This window comes from Pelodiscus sinensis, chromosome 1 (assembly GCF_049634645.1).
Source record: "Pelodiscus sinensis isolate JC-2024 chromosome 1, ASM4963464v1, whole genome shotgun sequence".
Lineage (NCBI taxonomy): Eukaryota > Metazoa > Chordata > Testudines > Trionychidae > Pelodiscus > Pelodiscus sinensis.
In genome coordinates this window covers 103,107,443-103,129,626 of record NC_134711.1, presented here as the reverse complement: position 1 = coordinate 103,129,626, position 22,184 = coordinate 103,107,443, and the positions used below count along the sequence as shown (strand labels likewise).

Below are 22,184 nucleotides of genomic sequence, written 5' to 3'. Positions count from 1 at the left end.
AGCAGAACAAGGTGTAGTCTAGACATACACTCACTCTTGCTCTAGCTGGGGGCTTCCTGAGTTAGAGCAGGGCTGGGGAAAGGCAGGCAGAGCTGGGGAAGCTCTGGACAGGCAACCTCCCAGGCTACAGGGCCTGAAGCAAGGTCTGAAGATATTAGGGCTGCAGAGAGGCAGTTAGGACAGCAGAAGGCAGCAAGTCCACACCCCCTTGCCAATGATGAGTAGCCATTGCAGACTGCAGTTTGCCCCTGAGGTAAGGGGCTAGATGACAAATGGCAGTAGGGTCACTGAGGCAAAGTGGGAATAGGAAATTGGGGGTTCCCTGAAGAGGAGGACCCCAGAGTATGGGGGCACTGTGATAAGCCGTACTCAGATGGGAGGGTACCATGGTCTGAGGGGGACATGGGTCCTAACAAAGTGGGGGAGCCGATAAAAGGTAGGCGTGGCATCAACCAGAAGGGGGCGCTCTAGGGTTGAAGAGCTAATCCCCATAGTCACCAGCAGGAGGCACCATGTTACAGACCTCCACACCTAGCCCTGTTTGTTTCCCCATTTTTAGTTCCCTATAATCTGATGATTTCAGGGCTCAGTGTTTCCTTCCTATCCTGGGGCTGGGGAGGCTTTTTAGCATGGTGGTGGGCTTCACCCACCAAACCTGTCTATGAGGGTATGTTTACACTACCCCGCTAGTTAGAACTAGCGGGGGTAATGTAGTCATCCGCAATTGCAAATGAAGCCCGGGATTTGAATTTCCCGGGCTTCATTTGCATGAAGCCAGCCGGCGCCATTTTTAAATGCCGGCTAGTTCGAACCCCGTGCCGCGCGGCTACACACGGCACGGAGTAGCTAGTTCGGACTAGGCTTCCTAATCCGAACTAGCTGTACTCCTCATTCCACGAGCTGTACTCCTCATTCCACGCAGCACGGGGTTCGAACTAGCCGGCATTTAAAAATGGCGCCGGCCGGCTTCATGCAAATGAAGCCCGGGAAATTCAAATCCTGGGCTTCATTTGCAATTGCGGATGACTACATTACCCCCGCTAGTTCTAACTAGCGGGGTAGTGTAGACATACCCTGAAAGAGGCCCATTGACTTCACAAGCACAAATAGCCCAACTGCCTCCTGATTGGGCGTTTTATGTGGGTCCAAAAATCCAGTCTCAGATCTATAATTTGACGACTGGAGCATTAAAGACTAAGGGCTGACACTGGGCAGATTGATTGCTAGCTGAGTGCTTGTCTACATATAAAACTGCACAGCAGTGCGGTTACAGTGCTTAGCTGCACAACAGTAGCAATTCAGTATAGATGCTAGGATTCTAGGCAGTAGGTAGGTAGACAGAAGAATTCTCCCATTGATGTTGCACTGTCTGCACTGGAGGTTAAGTTGACTTAACTACATCACACAGGGATGTGGATTTTTCACACCCCTGAACGATGCAGTTAGTCAACTTAATTTTCCAGTATAAACCAGGCCTGAATTACTACACTCACTGAGATGAGAGCTTCTAAATGTTACTCTGAAATTTAATTCCCCCTTCCTTTGAAAAAAAAAATTTTGGCCCTAGGTGAACAGAAACATTTTTTTCCAAGTGGGTAGAAATATTGTCTCCCAAACCTGGACCTAATTAAAAACAACATCTGGTGCATTTGTTCCATGGGATGTAAGTGGTATTTTTTTTAAACTGAGCAGATTTCTTTGGTTTTGGATTAATAATTTATTTTAATTTATTCTGTAGGCTATTTGATTTCTCAGCAATGCCTCTCTGCCATGTATATTGGCCAAACCAGACAGTCTCTTCAACAAAGGATAAATGGACAAATCAGACATCAGAAATGGTCACACATATAAAGGGAACATTGTAAGGGAACATTGAAACCAGACTGTTCACTCACTCATGGATTTAAAAGTAGCCATTCTTCTACAAAGGAATTTCATTAACCAGTTACAGAGAGAAACTGCTGAACTGCAATTCAGCTACAGATTTGACACCATTACCCTGGCTTGAACAAAGACATTAACTGGCTGGCGCATTATAAAGCCAATTTCTCTTCCCTTTAACATCTTCATTTCCACAACAAAAGCTATGTATGGCACACATCCAGCCCACTTAATTAGCCTCATTAACACAGGCCCTACAATTGACAGGTACTTTTGCTGTTAAATATATCTCTTGGTCTCTGTTATTTCCATTCCAATTCATCTGACAAAGTGGCTTTTACTCATGAAAGCCCATGATTCTATATATTTTGGTTAGCCCTTAAGGTGCCACAGGACTACTTGTTGCTTTTAAAGTTAACAGTGAAAATGATCCTGCAATAAAAAAAATGATACTTAGAAGTAAAATAGCACTATTCTTCCTTGAATTGCTTTACAAATATGAACAACTGTTTCCTCATGTCAGGTAAGTTAGTAAACACTAGGAACTTGAATTTTCATGTAGGAAAACTGATGCAGTAAAGTGATGCATCTAAGATCACAGGGGGAGTTAGTGAAAACGGTGGGATTAAAATAGTCCAGTTCCTGTGCTCAGCCAACTGGCCCATTCCTCTGGATCCACCTGTGTCCCCTCTGAGTGAAATAGAAAACTAGAGTTCACTTTACCTTTGCTGTTGTTGGGTTGGTTTGCCCCCACTTGCTCCCGGAAGAAATAGAATTATCTCAGAAGACATACATTACATAGTTTGAGAAAATCTGGGTTGGGACACTAAGTCCATATTTGAGATGGGTTGTTTCCATTGGTGCCTGATTCACCACCTTTCAAATGTAGCATGTAAAACTACATTTTGTGAGCTCTTCGTGTGAAGATAAATTACATCGATACAGACTGGAGGAAAGGTATTTGGTGATAAACGAATTGCATGGGAGTCACAACCTATCCAAATAATTGAAGTCAAATTCATATTAGCAACTTCCCATAAAGAAGCTATAGGCCGTTGATTAATCACCTCTGACTTCTGTTCCCTCATTGATCTATAGAGTGCAAAACCAGTAAGCAGACTAAGCAATTACTTTGGGCCCCTAGCTCAAGGGAGCCCCCTATTAATTATTAATATGTGTTGAAGGAGCAAAAATATTCCTGCTTTGGGCCCCCAGTGGGCTAGCACCAGCACTGATAAAGTGAAACCTTTCTTAAGAAACCATAAGGGAAACAATCTCATGATACACTATTCTGTATCAGATCGTTGGTCCATATAATCCAGTAACCGCTCTCCACCCCCCACCTCAGTTGTGGCCAGGGATGCTTCAGAAAGAAATAAGGTTAAAAAAAAAGCGAACACACTAAGCAAATAATGTGAGGTGAAATTCATTTCTAACTGCAGGCTTACAATTAGGAGTATGAGGTGTGATTATCTCCACTTGCATAACGGTAAGTATTATTAATGTTCATTAAAATATTTAAGCTATCCAATTCTTGCCATAGGATTTGACTGATGACCTGCTACAATAATGAGATCCACAAAATGATTAAGCACTCTGTGAAAAATACTTTCTTTTATTGCTCTAAATCTACTTCCATTTCATTTCAATGACTGCCTTCTTTATCTTGCATGACAGGTAACGTTAAAGGGTGGTTTAAAGTTAGAAAAAAGTAGGAGAGCACATGATAAACAAATATGTGGTTATGAATGAAGTCATTTTGCCATTAAAATATAAAGGTATTTTTCTTGTTAATGTTTTCTTTCATCTTTTCTGGCTTCTGGATAGACAGGTCTACCAGAACATACACATGCAGACTTTAACTCTGTGTAGATGGCCTGCAGTAAGGTGCTATCCTCTTTGCACGTCTACTGCAAAGAGGCCTGGAATAGAGTGATTCAGTGATAGGTTTAGTTCAGCAGGCTCCCCCCATCAGTGTGTAGAGAATCCTCACATAACCATTACAATGTACATATGCCACTTACTTTTCCACACTGCTTACACTTTCCTTCCTGTCTCCGCCTATGCACCCAATGATGTCGGACAAAGTTCTGCAGGAAAGGGACAAAATGAAAGCATTAATGAATGACATCATCTTACCTTTACAGAGCACCTTTCCATCTAATTCACTAGGCAGATGTATCTACATTAATCACTTCAGCCATGACTGAATTGCAGTCACTTTTGGAATAAAACTTGGCAGCTGTCTAGTAGTACTGCCCAACAGTTGCTAATTGGAGCACCATATACAACTGAAACTGCAGGAGGAATCTACGTAGACAGTATTCATTACGAAACTGAAGTCTGGATAGGACAACCCCCCTGCTATTCTAATACAAAAAGAATAGAGTACAGCACACACAATTACAATATCAGTCAAGAGAGAAGTGTCTTTAAAGCACTAAGTTTACCATGGCATAGGGTCCAATTGAAGTCAATGGGAGAGGAAGTTCACCAATGAGTTTAGTGTGAGCTGGGTTTGGTCTTATAAAGCAAGAGCGTGGGTTGTCCTACAAACCCATGCAGGGAACAAGGAGTTGTAAGGTAAGGGAGTAAAGGGACACAGAGGCTACTCATGCCTCCCTTTCCATGGATGGTGCCTCAACTTTTTCACTTCAGAACACATAGCTGAGTTGATGTACAAGTGGATGTGATCTGCATTGAGTACAGACTAGTAGCAGATTTCTTTCCCCTGGAGAAGAGGAAGAGCCAGAGACATGCTTGGAACTCTATGGCTATATGTACACTGCAAGACTAGGGGTGATTGTGACCTGGGCAGGCATATCTATGCTAGCTTTAATGCAGCTAGCACAGGTAACAATAGTGGAGTAGATGGGCTAGCAACCAGCATCTGTACCTATGCGTAACTCATGCCTGGTGGTATGGTGCTCTGTCCCCCCTAGAGGCACCAAGACCACTTAGAGATTAATGATAGCACTACAGCTTTAGCTTTAACATGGGACTTTCAGTTCATGCAGTTGATGTGCATGCACTTAGGTCCAGAGGTCCTACGTTTGATCCCATTCACCAACACCTGGGGTTTGTCAACATTACACATGCTCCCCAGTGGGCTTGCACTCAGATGGCTAGTCCATGCTGCTGTATCTACACCACTAATGGTTAAACCTCTCTAGTCTGACATTCTTTGGTCCAGCATGATTAGTGAGCCATGTGTCCACTAATCATGGCTGTGGCCAAATTTCACGTGGTCCCATAAAGTTTGTTTACAGCCACCAATCCCGGCTCTCAGTGTTCTGTACTGTTATTTAGCTCTCATTTACCCCTAAATGTCTTCTGAGAGCCCAGAAAGCAGTGGAAATGTTGGTAATGCTGCTAGGCAGTATTGATCTCCCGTGGTTTGGCAAATTCTCTGGTTTAGCACCAGTCAGATCCCAAGGGTGCCAGACTAGATAGTTTCAACCTGTATTGTAGATTAAAGCTAGCATGCCCACCATCCACTGCAGTGTAGACAATAACCTAAGGCTACATCTACCCTTGGAACTAGGACAGTGCTTACAAGCTCACAGAGACATACTCATGCTAGCTCTCACCAAGCTAGCATACTAAAAATAGTACTGTAGCCACAGCAGCAAGGGCAGCAGCAAGTGGCAGCACAAGCTGATATCCTAGCTGCCCATGGATGTGTCTAGACTACCTAGTTTTGTCGACAAAAGTGGACTTTTGTCGACAAAACTATACCAGCGTCTACACTACCGCTGAGTTCTGTCGACATAACGTCGACAGAACTCAGCAGTTTTGTCGACGCTGGTATACCTCATTTTACGAGGCATAACACCTTCTGTCGACAGAACTCCTTCAACAGAAGGTGTTATTACCTGTAACATTGCGTCCAGATTGCGGAGTTCTGTCGACAAAGCAGCTTGCTTTGTCGTCAGAACTCAATGTATCTGGACGCTCTTTGTCGACGGAAGTTTTGTCGACAGTATCTGTCGACAAAACTTCCATCGACAAAACGCGGTAGTCTAGACATACCCCATGTTGCTATGGCTGCACTACTCCTTGTAACATGTTATCTCAATAAGAGCAGTGCAAACTGGGGATCCCCACCTCTTACACCAAGTGCAGATAAAGCCTGAGAGCAGGCTTGAAAAGATTCCATTTTTATTGATCAGTGTTGATAAACAATCTATTTTCATGGTGCACACACAAACTGATGAAAAATATTTCTACCAACAATAATCAACAGACAAAGAAAGAAATATGCTACTTGAGATCTTACTGCGATTGAATTTAAAGTAGTTCATTGTGTATATTTTGACATGTGATATTGACAGTTTATGTTTTTACAGTTCTAAAGCTTTAACTTTTTTAATCTCAACATTTATTGTTATTAAATAATTAGTCTGGTCCCTTATAATTTCTCCCACCTATAAAAAATTTAATTGATTAAAAAAAATGCTCATGTTCATTATTTTGTACACCTGTGAAAATATAAAACAGTAAAAAAAACATGCAAAAATAAACATCAGTATTAGAGGCCAAAATTATTTAAAAAATAAAAATAAAATCCTGCTAAACTTTTATGCTCCTAGGGCAGCACAAGTAGGCACTGCTGCTTGCTATAGGTTAAGAGTAAACTCTCAGTCTAAGCCATAATTTAAACCATACTCTCTACCCTACACTTCAAAATCTGTTCCTGAACTCTCCATACTCATTGTTAAAAAAGTAAGTCTATCTAGCTTATCAATGAAGCTGAGATACTACACAAGCAAATAAGCTCTACTTTTTCCTTTCTTTTCTTTATTAAAAATCTAAACATACAAGAATTTAAATGTGAAAGCCTGACATGAAGACATGAAATAATTTTCAACAACTGTATTAACTGTATTTTGTTTCACGTGCTACTTTCTGTGCCTGTTTATTCTACTTAAATATGTTCCTTCGTGTTTATATCATGAAATATATGCATAAATACCATAAAGCATGCAGCTTCTATAATGTGGCCAAATTCATACTGCAGTTGAAATTAACTTTTGCATTTCATGAGGTTTTGTAATTTTGCAAGCTAATGAGAGACTTAAAACCCTGAAAATACTATTGGCAAAGTGAGGGGGAAAAGGGGTAAAAGAAAGGGAAGAAATAACGGAGAGATGCAAGGGTAGAAAAATCAGAAAGACAGGAAATAAGAAAGAAAGAATATGAAACATAAGAAAAAATAATGGATGAGGGAATATGGAAAGAAGACATTTATGTTATTGATAATAACTAATGTGGCTATTTGTCTAGAATTCATTTTATATTCATTGTGGAGAGAATGTGTCCCACAGGAGGCCAGTTCCCTTTCCAAGGCTCCAGTGAGTCTAAAAGCCATGTTCCTGCTCCAAGAACTTGTGCACAAATCATGGAGGGGAGCAACGGTTAGTCATAAGTTACTTACTTCTCTTGGAGATCTGGAGCCCCCCTCTCGGAAAGTTGGTTTGCACCGAAAATTAATCTGCCATTAAAAGCAAAGCAAACAAATAGAAAAAAAATCAATGCTGTTTAGGAAGGTCACTGTAAATGTTGACAACGTGCATGGTAATATGAGTGAGAACTGTTCCCGCATATTATATTAGACGAGCTCAACAAAATTCCTTTTTCAAAAACATACTAGCTCAACTAAAAATCCAGAGCCCCAACAAAGAGCTTTATTTTGCTCTTAAATAGCATTTTTTTCTGTATGTACCTACCCAAACAATTCACGTCTTCCCTCCCCATGTCTCTCAACAATTTTCTCATCACCATGTTGTGGCTGTCTGCTCACTTTCTCTTCTTTGTCTGCCCTCCCTCTCTTAAAAGGCAGCACTGCATCAGTTTAACCTTCCTTTGCATGAGCAAGGTTATATTTGCAACCATTCACTGGGTTTAAACTAGGGATTTTAATGTCAATGGGAGCTCGTAATCAAACTCCTTTGGTCTCTTTGAAAATCCCAGGTTTACTGCTTTTTTAATGTACGCTTAAATTCTGCACACCAGTCACATAAGAAATGTTGGGACTCACCCTGAATGGGTAAGTAGATTGTTTCCATATCTTTATCAGGCACTTTACCCACCCATAAATACTGGTCAGACTAGCAGTGCCTAATAAAGGATCAGCTACATGCCCTGTTTCTGAGGGCAGAGTAGACTACAGGTCAACAGGCAGGTGCTTTCATAAAACTGAAAATATTATTAGAAAACAGATTGGAAACAAAAAGAAAGGATGGAAGGAAGGAAGCAATGAGGGGCAGGAAGAAAGAACCACCAAATATGGGGAAGCACAAGGTAAAAGGGAGGAAAGGGAATGCAGAGACAGTAAAGTAGTAACGGGGGAACACAGAGAGAACAAAAGGAAGACGATGATGGTAGAGGTGGAAAAATAAATGGTGCAACTGAAGTTACCAACGGAGCTCAAGTTTGCATTTCCGCAGTTTTCGCTTCCTTTTTCCCCACCCCCATTCTAAGGAAATGAACCATCAAAAGAAGAGTCAAATTTCCTATAGCAAAATGAAAGCTCCTTATAATCCAAGCTTATTTCAAACCTTGCATCAGTAAAAGCAACACAAAATTGTAATTCTTAATGCCTGGTCTTACAGGAGGATATATAGTGTAAAATGTTGACACACACATTCTGCAAATCACTTACATGACCACAGTTATTGCTCTATAGACATAACATGGCCAGCAATCAAAATGCTTGCTTGTGATGCTACGCTCTCAGGCCATCTCCCAGTACCTGCGCAATACACAAGCATGTTCAACAGCCACACTATGGTACATTTCCAGGAAGTACCACCTTTATTACAGCTTTAGTCAAGCTATATGAGTGCAGTGCTACACTGTCCTTTCCTGAAACAGCATTTATAGGAACAGTACTTCCTCTTTCAGATGAGATATGTTGTTGCCAGCCATGGTATCCCAACAAGAGGAATGTTAACTTCAGTATCCTGTCCAAATTCCACTCCGAGGACTGTGCTATTTCTTTAAGTTCCTCAAGTAGCTTTTAATTTTATGCTGTTTTAGTCTTAAGCTTCTGTCCAAAACATAAGGATATTATGCCTTGTTAAATAGCTGATAGGCTTACCCCAGAGGTGGCTCCATTTCATTGACAAATGATTCTCTAATAATTATGTAAACTGCTTTGATATCCAATGGCCCTGCCAGGAAGCAGCTGAAAGGGGGCCTAATCCTGTGCCAGTAGCTCTTCTCTCAGCTGTTCCAATTTAAATTCATTTTTCTTGAATACAGATGACTGGAATTGTACACAGTATTCCAAATGAGGTCTTACAAATGCCTTGTATAATGCCATTAATATTTTTTTTTAATCTCTACGGGAAATGCCTCATTTACTACATTTGAGGATTGCATTTGCCTTTTTCACAGCTGTACCAGACAATTAGCTCATACTCATCCTGTTACGGACCCCCATACCCAGATCTCTCTCAGCTATCTCTTTCTACTAATGAGCCACCAACTTGTACCGGAAATTCTGATTATTAGACCCTAACTGCATGACCTTGTATTTTGTATGGTTGATTTCATTCCATTTCTGTCACTCCAGTCTTCAGAATCATACAGTTTTTCCTCTGTAATATTCCAATCCTCCTGCATTGATGATGACTCCCAACTTTATATCATCAGCAAATTTCATTTGCACACTCCTATTTTTTATGCCAAGGCCATTAATACAAATGTTGACTAAGATTAGTCCCAAGACCAACCCATGCAGAACTCTCTACAGTCTGATAATTCACCTTTCAGCACAATCCTTTGCCTTCTCCCCTTTAGCCAATTCCTTAATCACTTTGCAGTGCTTGCACTGATTCCCCCATCTTCCATAATTTAACTAATAATTTCCCAAGTGTTACCATGTCAAATGCTTTACCAACGTCCAAACGTATTAGCTCTACTGCACTTCCCTTACTGACAAAAAAAAATTAGTTCTTTTCTCAAGGAAAGAAATCAGGTTATTACAGCATGATCTACTTTTGATAAACCCACATTGCATTACATCCCCATTTCCTTTACCTCTGTTATTTAATTATCCTTATCTTCACAATTTGCTCTAAAATTGGCATTCTACTGAGATCAGACTAATAGAACTTAATTGTCCAGATCACTTTTCTCGTCTTTCTCAAATATAGGTATGATAATAGCTGTTCTCTAGTCATATGGTACTATATCTGAACAGAGATTTATTAAAAATCCTTATTACAGGATTTAAAATCTCCTATACCAGTTCTTTCGATATTCTGGGATGGAATTATCTGGTCCCACAGATGAGAGATTTAAGTTTTTCTTCTGCTTCAGGACAGGGCAATTTCCATTTCTGTATACTCATTTCTAACAGCCACATTGCATCTCTGTACTTGTTCAGTATGATCACAGTCACTGGAAACTGAGTCAAACTGTTCATTTAGTTTGGGGACCAATCTGGAGATTATTTTAAATCTAAATCTTATCTCTTTGCCCAGAACCCAAGCCTCATGTGTCCCTATTTTCTTTTCACTTATTATTATTTAATTTCCTTGGCAAGAGCTAATTCAGGTTGACTTTTAGTAATTCTCCCTTTCCTACCTTTTCTAACCTCTACAATGTAGCTTTCTTTGCCAGTCAGACTTTCTCCATTCCATATAGTCTTTGCTAATGCCTAATAACCTTTTTAGAGGAGAATTAAAAACAGTGAATAGTTCTGCAACACCTTACAGACTAAAAGAATGTAGATGGTATCATAAGCTTTCGTGGGCACATCCCACTTCCTCAGATGAATGGAGTTAAGGGATCCAGGGTCCAAATAAATAGCAGAGAAAGAGAGGAAATTGGGAGGGAAAGAGAAGAGAAAAATGGAGGAAAAATATTGTCGATTAGAGTGTCCATGCTAAATGCATTTAATAGAGTGGGCTCTAAAAATTCTAAGTACCCGGTGCTTGGCTTTTTATGTCATTAGAATGTGGAATGTAGTGCCTTATCCAGGTTAGGTCTTTGTTTAAGTCTCTATTCAAGGTTTTCACACTTGTAAATGAAACCAAGTTCTGCAGCTTCCCTTTCAAACTGGTTTTTGAAATTGCTTTGAAATAATATGGATACTTTTAGATCCATTAGTGAGTACCTGGGCAAGTTAAAATTTCCCCAAAAGGTTTCTGTGTGTTACCATTTTGAATATCTGATTTGTGTCCATTAGTCCTTTGTTGTAAAGACTGTCCGGTTTGGCCAATATACATAGCAGAGGGGCACTGCTGGCACTTGATAGCATAGATCGCATTGGTGGACGTGCAGTTGTGTGAGCTTCTGATGTGGTGACTTACGTGGTTAAGTCCTGTGATAATGTCATTCGTACAGATGTTTGGACAGAGTTCTCACCGGAGTTGCATGCAGGGGTGAGTTCCTGGATGAGTATGATGGAGGTGTGCTACGTGGTTGTTGGAAAAAAGAGGTAGGGGGTTGTCTTCTCTTCATTTCCCAGGGCAGCAAACCTTTAACTCAACTCAATTTCATCAATACTAGCTGGTCTTTTCCTCTGCCTTGTCCCTATGTCATATTATTCCATGGATTGCCTTTCTCTTCTGGCAGCTTTCCCTGTAGCTCCTTTTGTTCAGCAGACGTCCATAAATTTTGAGCTGTCTGTACAACCTCTCTCCTTTCCTGAATGATTCCTTCATATCTCCTGAATTCCATGATTGTCCCCAGCAGCAACTCTAATCCTTGAATCTTCTCTGCTGTGAGTTCTATCAGGTGACATTTCATGCATAAGCAGCTTCCATCAGACACCTTATCCAGGGTGATACACAACCTGCAGTTTCCTTCTGTCCTCTCCTCCTCTGGTCATTTGTAGTGCTGCCTCAATAGCCACCACTGTCTTCTTTTCCAAAAACCCTATTCCTAGTGGAAAAGAAAACCTCCCCACTCGAACGCTCACTTACAAACTCCTACAAAACTCTGCTGTTAACTGCCGGCTGTTCACTGCTCCAATGTTCACTAATGACTGGCTTTTAAACCTAGGCAAACTAAGTCAGTCCTAGCCACTCATTAAGGAACATCAGGAAGCTCTGAATCAAACTGTAGTTATTGAAAATATTTCTTCTTTGAAAACAGATTAACCTTGCAATGCTATTATCCCTCCTCCAATCCTGTACATCTGGAGTCTTTGAGCCTCTGTTTCACTAAAATCTAATTATTTTAGTTAAATTCACCCCAAGGAAGAGGGTCAAATACAAAGTTTATCTACCATTGACATCCCCTAAAATGGAATTTAAGAGATGTACATATCTTTGGATAGCCTCTACACAGGGACAAATTTCATACTCTATAGAGTAGTAGAAAACAAACTAACCTTCAATTCAATGGCCTGCATCTGAGTGTACATTTTTGGCATACCGTAAACTAGTGAGGATGTAAGAAATTAACACCACTTCTGGGTAAAACATGCCAAAAAATATTGATCACTACAATTTTGTCTTATTTTACCTTCCGTTGTGTTAACCAAAATGTACTAAAACTCTGACAAAATAGCCCCAACACATTTGTTTTAATGGCATTTTGCAAAACTCAGCCAAATCTGGGAAAATTAAAATCCCTTTTCAAAGGAAAGCCACTATAGATCTTTAATGTGTTGCCCATTTCTCTGCAAGAAATTGGTGTCATTTTACCTGGGGTAAAATCCTGACCCCATTCAAGTTAATGGCAAAATTCCCATTGACTTCAGTGATGCTGGGATTTTCCTCCATGAATCCTATTGGGGAAATAATTAATCCTGTAACAGATTTTGAGTTAATTTAAAATGAAGAATAAATGTACTACCACATAAAGGAGTTCTGAAAAAAAATTATATTATATGTTTAATATGCTTTGGGATTTTGGAGGTTTGGGGAGGAATCTATTAGATCAGGATGGATATCAAAATAAATTATTTCCCAAAGCAAAGAAAGATTTAGAAAATGTTTCCGCTTGTAATTCAAAGTGCTATATCCCTAAAGTTCAGGGGCACAGAGAGTCTACGGAACCCCATTAAAATAATTATGGTGATTGTCGACCTTGTAATCTTTTTTAACAATGGTAGGTGCCATAAATTCAGTTTTGTTATGGAATTGTGTGACTGACAAATAGGTTGTGGGATAAAAAACAGGGCATTTTCTATCTTTTATTTTCATTCTACAACATTTTCCCTTATAACTGGAGCAGGATAACAATATGCTTAAAAATCAATTAAAATATCATACTTTCAGGAATGTTTCTTTTTCACCTGGTACAAAATAGACCTGTTTGGTTTAGAAACATTTCAAATGTTTTGATTAAACAAGTCACATCAAAAACATTTTTAAACATTATTGGAAATGTTCTTTTGCTGTAAGCCAAATTTAATAATTATGTAGGTAATAATTTCTGCTAAAATTGGCAACATTTTAATTTAAAACATTGTAAAAATCATGAAAACAAAAATAATCTTAAAAGTCATTAATTTTTTAATTATTTTCTTTAAAATGGCTTTTTCCTACAATGGAAGGGTTTTTTCCATTTAAAAATTGTGAATAAGGTCTACCTACGATATTATGAGAGTCTTTTAATGTATTTGACATACCGGAAATTAAGCTAGTGGGGTTTTCAGGATAATGCTCAGTTATAGATTTAAAATTTGTACTGTACATTCACTATTCCAGCAGGTGGAGTCCTCTTACCTTTTCTAACTGTTCCATGCACGCATTGTGAACCACAATCTTGCAGGCAGCACACTTCCGTCGGAGAGCTGATTTCTACAATATTTAAGAACAATGTGGGTGAGAGGGTATGAAATAAGGGGAAATCATTTACAGCAGCAAAAATGTACAGCCGAGGCCAGATGGCTTCCTCTTTCCCTCATTTTATCCAACAGATCTTCTGGACTGTCTTCAAAACCTGATTGATCTACGTGTTGAAAAATGGCTTGAAGCTGACTAGTTAAGAATAAAAGCATAAGCAGGAACAGCATGACAATACGGAGCATTGAAACTATGGTGTAGGGATATGTGATCTGGAAACAAGAACTAAAAGCATTTTTAAAATAGTAAATAAAGTTATTGCTGGCATTCTTGGCTATAAGACTTCCATACCAGGAAGAGTCTAAAATGGAAAAGGGAACAGGTAGTGAAGATAAAAGGAAACATACACACTTTACTGAGAGTTTCAGTAATGACTTGAGCCAAATTGGGAAAAAAGTTCTTTATCTATTGTTTATACCAAGCACTCAATTTGATGGAGCATCACTGTGACCAATGCATTACAGGAAAAAATCCTGTGTAATTTATTAGAGAATAATAATCATCCTGAAAAATGTTAAACAACCTATAAAATGGTACAGCAAGAACATATATTCCCCATTACATTTTTAGGGTGGTTTTACAATTCTGTATAAAAGATATTATATTAATTTCTATAGGCTTTTACAGCAACTCCTATAGAATCCTATTGGACACATTCTTATCAAAGCCAACACTGAGTCTCTATTAAAGACAGAATGTCTTTACCATAAATTAACTTTCTTATTCTTGCACATACTAGACATTCTAATGAGCCACACAAATGTCATTTTTAGATAAACACTTATGGCTGAGACAGAAAGATTGTCAACAATAAATTAAGGCTGATTTTCTTGAAACTTTGCAGTAAGTTTATTGTAGTCATTGAGAGCTTGTAATTAATGTTTTCTTTATAATTTTAAATAAGTTATTAGTTAGATTTAGGAAGCAATAGCTCTCTTGTAGCTAACATAACACTAGTAAATTTGCACTCTTGTCAAATCATTATATTTCTTGGCAAGTCTCTCAATTTTTGATATTTTTAAAGCACCAGCTGATGGAATTATGATATTAAGAATTTCAGCTTCTGATTTCATAAAATGTAAGTTTCTAGTCCTTGTGATTGCACAGGAAAACCTGAATACATGGAACAAGCATCCCCTAATGGCTTAAAGACCAGAAAGAAAAATAAAATAAAAAATGTTTGTTTTTTAAAATGTCATGATTTGTAAACCAATCTCATGATTTTAAGAACTGGACTACTGATTCCAAGCATTAGTAAGGAAAGACTAGTGCATAAAAATCAAACTTAGAGTCTTTCCATCTCATGTACTATTTATGCACCAGCTCCATGTTTCAAAGAGTGGGAGTTCATATCCTGCTAAGGCCTTATGTTTTTTTTAATTTCTATTCATTTTCCATAAATGTAATTATAGATTAATTATTTCATACCACTCTTCCATTAAAAGATATCTGATCTAAAAATATTATATAAGTAAAAAGCTAAGTAACAGAAAGATCACTACAGCCATAGAAAGAAGTGGTATCTCTAAAGAGATTCAAATTGGAAAAGCATTACCCATATAATTGATCAAGATAAGCAAAAAATAATGAGAACTAATTATATTCTTCCCATCTATAGTTCATACACTCATACCTGAAAGAAGCGCAAGTGTTTCTTTGTGTTGCACTAATAGATACTCCCACAAATCAAATTAGGACTGAGGAAATACCTCAGATTACATATTATTAGTACAAATAGCACAATTTTTTTTTATTTTTTTAAATAAAGAATTTGACCAGTAGTTTTGTTTATTTTTTTCTTCCTATCTGCTGTAGCAAGGCACCCCCCATTGCACTAGGAAATGCAAGTTCCCAGACTTCTGAAAGTAGTCATCAAGCAAAACTGGGTTCCTTGTCCTACCAACAGATAAGAAAATCTGAAACTGTTACACTCACTGCAAATTTGACTTGGCAACTGTCCTCCCCCAGGTAACACAGGTCCCCGGACACATTGGTCTCCAGCCACAGATGCTCTCCATTCACTGCATTCTCCTGAGAAGAGATGATTGTTAAATTGGCTGATCTGAGCACAGGAGGTTAAAAAATTTGAACACTGGCTTAAATTTAAAATAATGATTAACTTATCATTGGTGATCGAAGACACAAGTTTGCTCTCATCCTAGAGCTGATCAGATACTTTTCCACAGCACAAAACCATCACGCTGTGTCTTAGTGGGCCACCCCCTCACAAGACGACTGTGGTAGAAGGAGAGGAGTGCTGTGGGTCAGGACCAAGGTTCATTGACCTTGGTGTTTGGAGAAACCTTGCCTAGCACCCGCCCATACTACGTCTAGCTTAAGCAATATTATCAGCTCCTCACTTTCCTCAGTATGAAATTTACCACTATATTAAAAAAAAAGTAAAATGACAACACTTGATTTTTCCACTGACATATATTTGTAGACTAGAGACCTGTCACGTTACTGGTCCAGTAATGTGACAAGACCCAACCAAGGAAGTGCAAACTACTATATCCAATGGAACTGCAGGGGTATTTAGACAGGAAGAAATGATTTGTTCAGAAATCCTGAGTACATATCACCATTCTCATGAAAAATGCTGTTGGAATGTTAATGGACAGAACTAAGGGCCTTGGGTTTACATATTAAGGATGCCACCTCCTGCTGGTTAATGCTCTCAGAATCATGCTAGTTGTTTTGGCGATCCAACAGTGATTCAGGGGCAAGTGAAACATAGAAATGCAGGGCTGGAAGAGACCTCAAGAGGTCATCTAATCCAGCTCCCTCTGCTGAGGTGGGACCAAGTAAACCTAAACCACCCTCTGTCTAACTTGTTCTTACAAACTTCCAGTGATGGGGATTCCATAACCTCTTTTCAAAGTCTACTCCAATATTTAATCATCCTTATCATTAGCTGTTCCTAACATCTAACTTAAACCTCCTTTGCTGCAGATGAAGACCATCACTTTTTTGTGCTACCCTCAGTGAACACTGAGAACAAGTGATCACCATTCTCTTTGTAGCAGTCCTGAACATATTTGAAGAGTGTTATCCAATCTTCTCCCCACCCCCACCAATGCTTAGTTTTCTTTTCTCAAGACCAAACATACCCTGTTTTGACAGTCTTCAAATCTATTAAAAGCTGTTATAAAAAGAGGACTATGATAAATTGTTTTCTGTGAATGAATCACCCAGAACCCATACTGGAGCAGCCCAGCTTTCCTTAGGAACTCACATGTATTTATCAAGTCCAGCCCTCCATACTTTATGAAATCTTGCAAAATGTGATACTAGCTTAATAGCAAAAATAAAATGTTGTGTATGCAATATTTGAGCAAAGTGAATAAGCAAGAATTTTCAAAATTAAAGCACAATGAAAAATGCTTTGCCATTCTCTGGCATTTGATTCCCACACTGCAGAAGACACAAATGATGTTGCTTTCCAACCAGATGGTGTCCTACAGCAGGATACTTCCAGACTTTTTCATCAAAATCCTTTTTTTTAAATAGCACGGGCAATTTTTCAACATGATGAGACAAAAATTACTTCTCTCTGACCATAAGGATATTTCAGGGAAGGGCTTTTTACTAGGGAAATGTATCAGGTATCGTTTCTTTGAGTTCTGCAATAGAAATGCATTCACAATAACTAAATCAATATTAAAAACTGTAAGTAAATAACCGGTATCTATCAGAACTCTAATGCCAATTTACCAGAAGTCATCAGGTCACAATCCAAAAAAGATTGTGGTAAAAAGGAAAAATAAGATATTTTTATAGTGACAGATATACCTGTCCATATTTTACTGTATATACTAGATATAAGCAGCCTAAAAGTGACCAGAAACACTCCTGCCAGTAATATCAGGCTTAGTACAGTCCCTAATAGAGGACTGAACTAGGACTCAAGTTCTATTCCTGACTCTGCCACTGACCTACTACCTGATCTTGGGCAAGTCACTTCTGCTCCCTGTGCCTATGTTTCCCCTACCACATTTTGCCTGTCTTGTCCATGTAAATCATAAGTCCTTTTGTCTTCAATTATGTGTTTGTATGGGTATGCCTACACTGCATTCCTCTTTCGAGAGATGAATGCAAATGCAGACAAACAAAATTGCAAATAAAGCGTGGATTTGAATTTCCTGTGCTTCATTTGCATAATCGCAGCCGGCCGCTTTTTTGAAATACCCTATTTCGAGATAAAATATACTTCTTAAGATGCGGTTATTTCAAGAAAAAACCCTTCTTTCGAAATAACTCTTACTCCTTATAAAATGAGGTTTAAGGGTTATTTTGAAAGAAGGGGTTTTTTTTCCGAAATAATCCCATCTAGACTGCGTTTTTTCTTTCAAAATAGGGTATTTTGAAAAAGCGCCCGGACGTGATTATGCAAATGAAATGCAGGAAATTCAAATCCGCACTTCATTTGCAACTTCACTCAGCTGCATTTGCATTTCTTTCTTGAAAGAAGAATGCAGTGTAGACATACCCTATGGCACCTAACCCAGCCTAAGTTAAGGCATGTAAATGTTATAATGATAATAATAATAATGCTTACTTTTCAAGACTAGAGCTCATTTAGGTACAAATCCTGCTTGTCTTGCTCATATAAGCAATTTTACTGCATCCATCCATTTTTCCTCTAAGTTCATCCTCACAATAAAGCTGCACTATACAGGAAAAGTGATAGCCAGAACTGTCAAACAGGTTTTTATAGTACATCAGGAAAAAACATCATTTGAAAGCCCAGTCACTTAATTCTAATGAAGATGTCTGTACCTCACCATCATGCAATGCTTGAAATCCTAATTTCCAGCCTAGTTTATGTGGTATTAAACTGAATAGTGGGACAAAGAAGCAGATGAGTCTTACACTATTCAAAACTGCTTAAGTGGGACACAGTGTAGGACACCTTCCTTGTTAAAATAACCAGTGGTTAACAACATATGGCTCATAATATTAGCTGGTGACGCATCATGCACATTATAAAGGAAGTGTGTTTGGAACAATCAGTTTGGAAAGCTAAGCAAGAAAGCACACAATCCTGACTCCTGATTTTTAATCAGGGATCAAAATTCCCTCAAAAGAAATGAAACAGAGTAAAAGTTCCTCTATTCACGGCATGTTTCGCTGTGGCTTTCCAGTCAAGGTTTCTAAAGATAAAATGGCCTATTTTCATAACCCACTTTAGACCAAATTAGATTTTGTTCTCTGTTGTTCCTGAATGGGTCATACATTCATAGCACCTCATTTTCTATCAGAAGTATGACTAAAACAAATTTGTACTCTACTACCCTTTTTGGGCTACGTGATGCTGGTCAGACTAGATGATCACTGTGGCTCCTTCTGCCCTTGACACCAAGGGGTCTGATTCTCTGTGGCCCTGCACCTAAATGATTTACACCAGTGCCAAAAATGGGCTTAAAATTTTACCATTCCCACCTGGTGGCACTTACATCCATTTTACATCCACTTTTCTCTAGGGTAAATGACTCTAGGGTAGAGCTGGTCAAAACTTGGCCCTGGGAGGGGAAGAAGTTGATTAACAGGGCCCATGGACCGAGACCCCAGTTCAAGAAATATCGAAGTAAGCCATTTAAAGGAGGGAGAAACAACTTTTAAAATACACCAGGCTAATATATTAATCCAATTACTGCATTTACCTGTAGTGAGAGTAAGCAACAAACACACAATTATGATCAATGTATAATATTTGTTGCTGCAAATTATATTACAGTAAAAGTTTTGATATGTGGCACTTGAATACCTAAAAAGCTTGGTTATCTGGCATTGCCCCCAGCGTCTACACTCCTGTGTCCTCAGGGGCACATGCACCTGACTCCCGCCTGTGCAGCCAGCCAACTTGATGTCTCTGTCTGTTGTGGGACTTCTGACAGTTGGCACTGGCAGCTGCTGTCATCATCAAGCACCTTCCTCCCCCTCAGCCTGCCTTAAGAAGTCAGGAAGGATGGCAGGAGACAAATCGCTTGATCATTGTCTTCGGTCCACCCTCGCTGGGGTACCTGGTGCTGGCCACTGTCGGCAGACAGGATACTGGGATACATGGACCTTTGGTCTGACCCAGTATGGCCGTTCTTATGTATCTGCCAGAGGGCTCCTGGGCAACTGGCCCACTCATTTGCCTGCCACATAGGAAAGCTCTATGGCTCAAGGAGAAGGGTAAAAGTCACCAGGTATTCCCAATGGGTGGAGGTGGGGGTTGATCCCCAGGGTTTCCTCTGGGTCAAGGGCAAAGCAATAAGCTTTTTTATCTGGCACATTCAATTAATCAGCAACCCCCATTTCCCTAGATAACAAAGCTTCTCCTACAAATAGATTATTTTAATACACATTAAGGGTCTTTTTTTTCATTTTTTTCTTCATGATGCCACTACAAGGTAAAGTTAATGTTATTAGGGTGCTTTATTGTGTCTTGCCATATGTGGATTTCTTTCAAGTTTAACCTTAATTCTGAATTCCCTGTAATATTTGTTTTGGGAATAGCTACAACAATTCTGTGCTATTACCATGTTTAAGTTACTGATAGAGAGTCTTAACCTTAATTCCAGTTTTATTCAATTTAGTGGGGAATTTCCTTGTTTGGTTTTAATATAAAAAATACGTAAATATGAAACAAGAAACCTAAAGAGATGTTGCTAGGTGATATTTCTAATCAGTATCAACTTTCTACCTCTCTCGTGTACATTATAATTTTTAGGGACAGATTCACCAGTATGGCCTACCTGCTTCAAACCACTCTGGAACAAAACAGCCAGTTCAGGAGAGCCAGTTCCCCCCTTTTCTATCCCCCACACTTGTCTGTATGCATACACCCCTCTACCCACGCCTCCTTTCCAATCCCCTGTACACATACACAGGCCTGCCAGCAGTGGGGAGGGGAGGAAAGGGGGCAGTTGCCCTTGGGTCTGGCAATTCAAAGGAGCCTGGGGCTCTTGGACACTACCACTGCGGCAGCAGCCGGAGCCCTATATCCTTTAAATTGCTGTCCTGAATGGTGCTGAGGGGCGGGGCTGGCTGCCCTGACAACCAGGGTTCTGCCCCTTCCAGGAGCCAGACCACCCCTCATCTTGCCCAAGGACCTAGAGAGGCCATCGGCTCCCCTGCATAGAAACACCAGTTTAACCTCCTACTCCCCCAGCTGAGTATATCTAGTGCAATGGGTAGATTTTTAAATACATATTCAAAATACCGGTAATCATTGTTGCCATTATTCTAAAGTTTATGTCAGCACAAACTGCAAAATCATGTTTTATTCTAAAGAGAGGAATGAGCCCAAGCTGCCCTCAGCTAAGTTGGTGACTTCCTGTGCAGTCAGAGATTGAAAGCAACTTGGCTACACTCCTTTTGTGAGCAATGGAAGACAAACAGCCATTTTGAAAGGGAGCACTTTGGTTAAAGGCAGCTGCAGTCTCAGTGCCACTGAAAACAATGGAAGGTAGAACCCATTTTGAAAGAGTGCAGCCCTGCCAGGAATCCTCTTCAAAGAATATGTATGTGACACAGAAACAAAGACATGCAGAGCTAAAAGGAACCTCAAAAGAGGTCACCAAATCCAGTACCCCCATGGTGACGCAGGACCCAGTACAACTTGGCCTGTATTTTTCTAACTGGTTCTTATAATCCTCAGTTAACAGGGATTCCACAACCTCTCTTGGAAACTTATTCCAGAATTTAAATCCTGTTATAGTTTGAAAGCTTTTTCTAAAATCTAACCTACATCTCCCTCGCTGCAGATGATGCCAATTACTTTTTGTCCTTCCTTCAGAGGACATGGAGAACAATTGATCACCGTGTTCTTTGTAACAACCCTTTACAGATTTTAAGTCTTATGTTCCCCTCTCAGTCTTCTTTGCTCATCATTAAATATGCCTCATTTTTTAACCTTTCCACATGCACTGTGTTTCCCAAACCTTTCATCATTTTTGTTGTTCTCCTCTGGACTCTCCTTGATTTACCCACATCTTTCTGAAAGTGCAGTGCCCAGAATTGGACACAGTACTCCAGCTGAGGCCTCACCAGTGCCAAGTACAGCATGACAATAGCCTCCAGTGTGTTACATACGACACTCCTGTTCACACGCACCACCATATTTGCCTTTTCCACTGCATCATATTGTTGACTCATACTCCATTTGTTATCCACTATAACCAGAGATCCCTTTCAGATGTAATCCCATCTAGTCAGTTATTCTCCATTTTTCTTCATGTGATTGATTTTTCCTTCCTAACTGTAGTATTTGATGCTTGTCTTGATTAAATTTCATCATGTTGATTTCAACCATTTCTCCAATTTGTCAAAGTCATTTTGAATTCTAATCCTGCCCTCCAAACTGCTTGCAAACACTCCCAGTTTGATGTCATCCACGAATGTTATAAGCACACTCTCCACTTTATTAAACAAATCATTAATGAAAAAATTGACTAGTACTGAACCTAGGACTGACCCCCGTAAAATCCCATTAGACACACTCTC

At 39.4% G+C, this 22,184-nt stretch overlaps 1 protein-coding gene across 11 annotated transcripts in view; it reads right to left on the bottom strand.

The window, feature by feature from the left end:
• DGKI (diacylglycerol kinase iota) overlaps positions 1-22,184 on the bottom strand; it is a 319,613-nt gene that overhangs the window by 170,980 nt on the left and 126,449 nt on the right. For all 11 annotated transcript variants that reach the window (XM_075940098.1, XM_075940048.1, XM_075940058.1 and 8 more), the window contains 4 exons: positions 15,627-15,722; positions 13,572-13,646; positions 7,319-7,375; positions 3,906-3,971 (listed from right to left, as the gene is read on the bottom strand). In XM_075940098.1, coding sequence (XP_075796213.1) covers positions 3,906-3,971; positions 7,319-7,375; positions 13,572-13,646; positions 15,627-15,722 — 294 coding nt within the window. The remainder of the gene's footprint in view (positions 1-3,905; positions 3,972-7,318; positions 7,376-13,571; positions 13,647-15,626; positions 15,723-22,184) is intronic.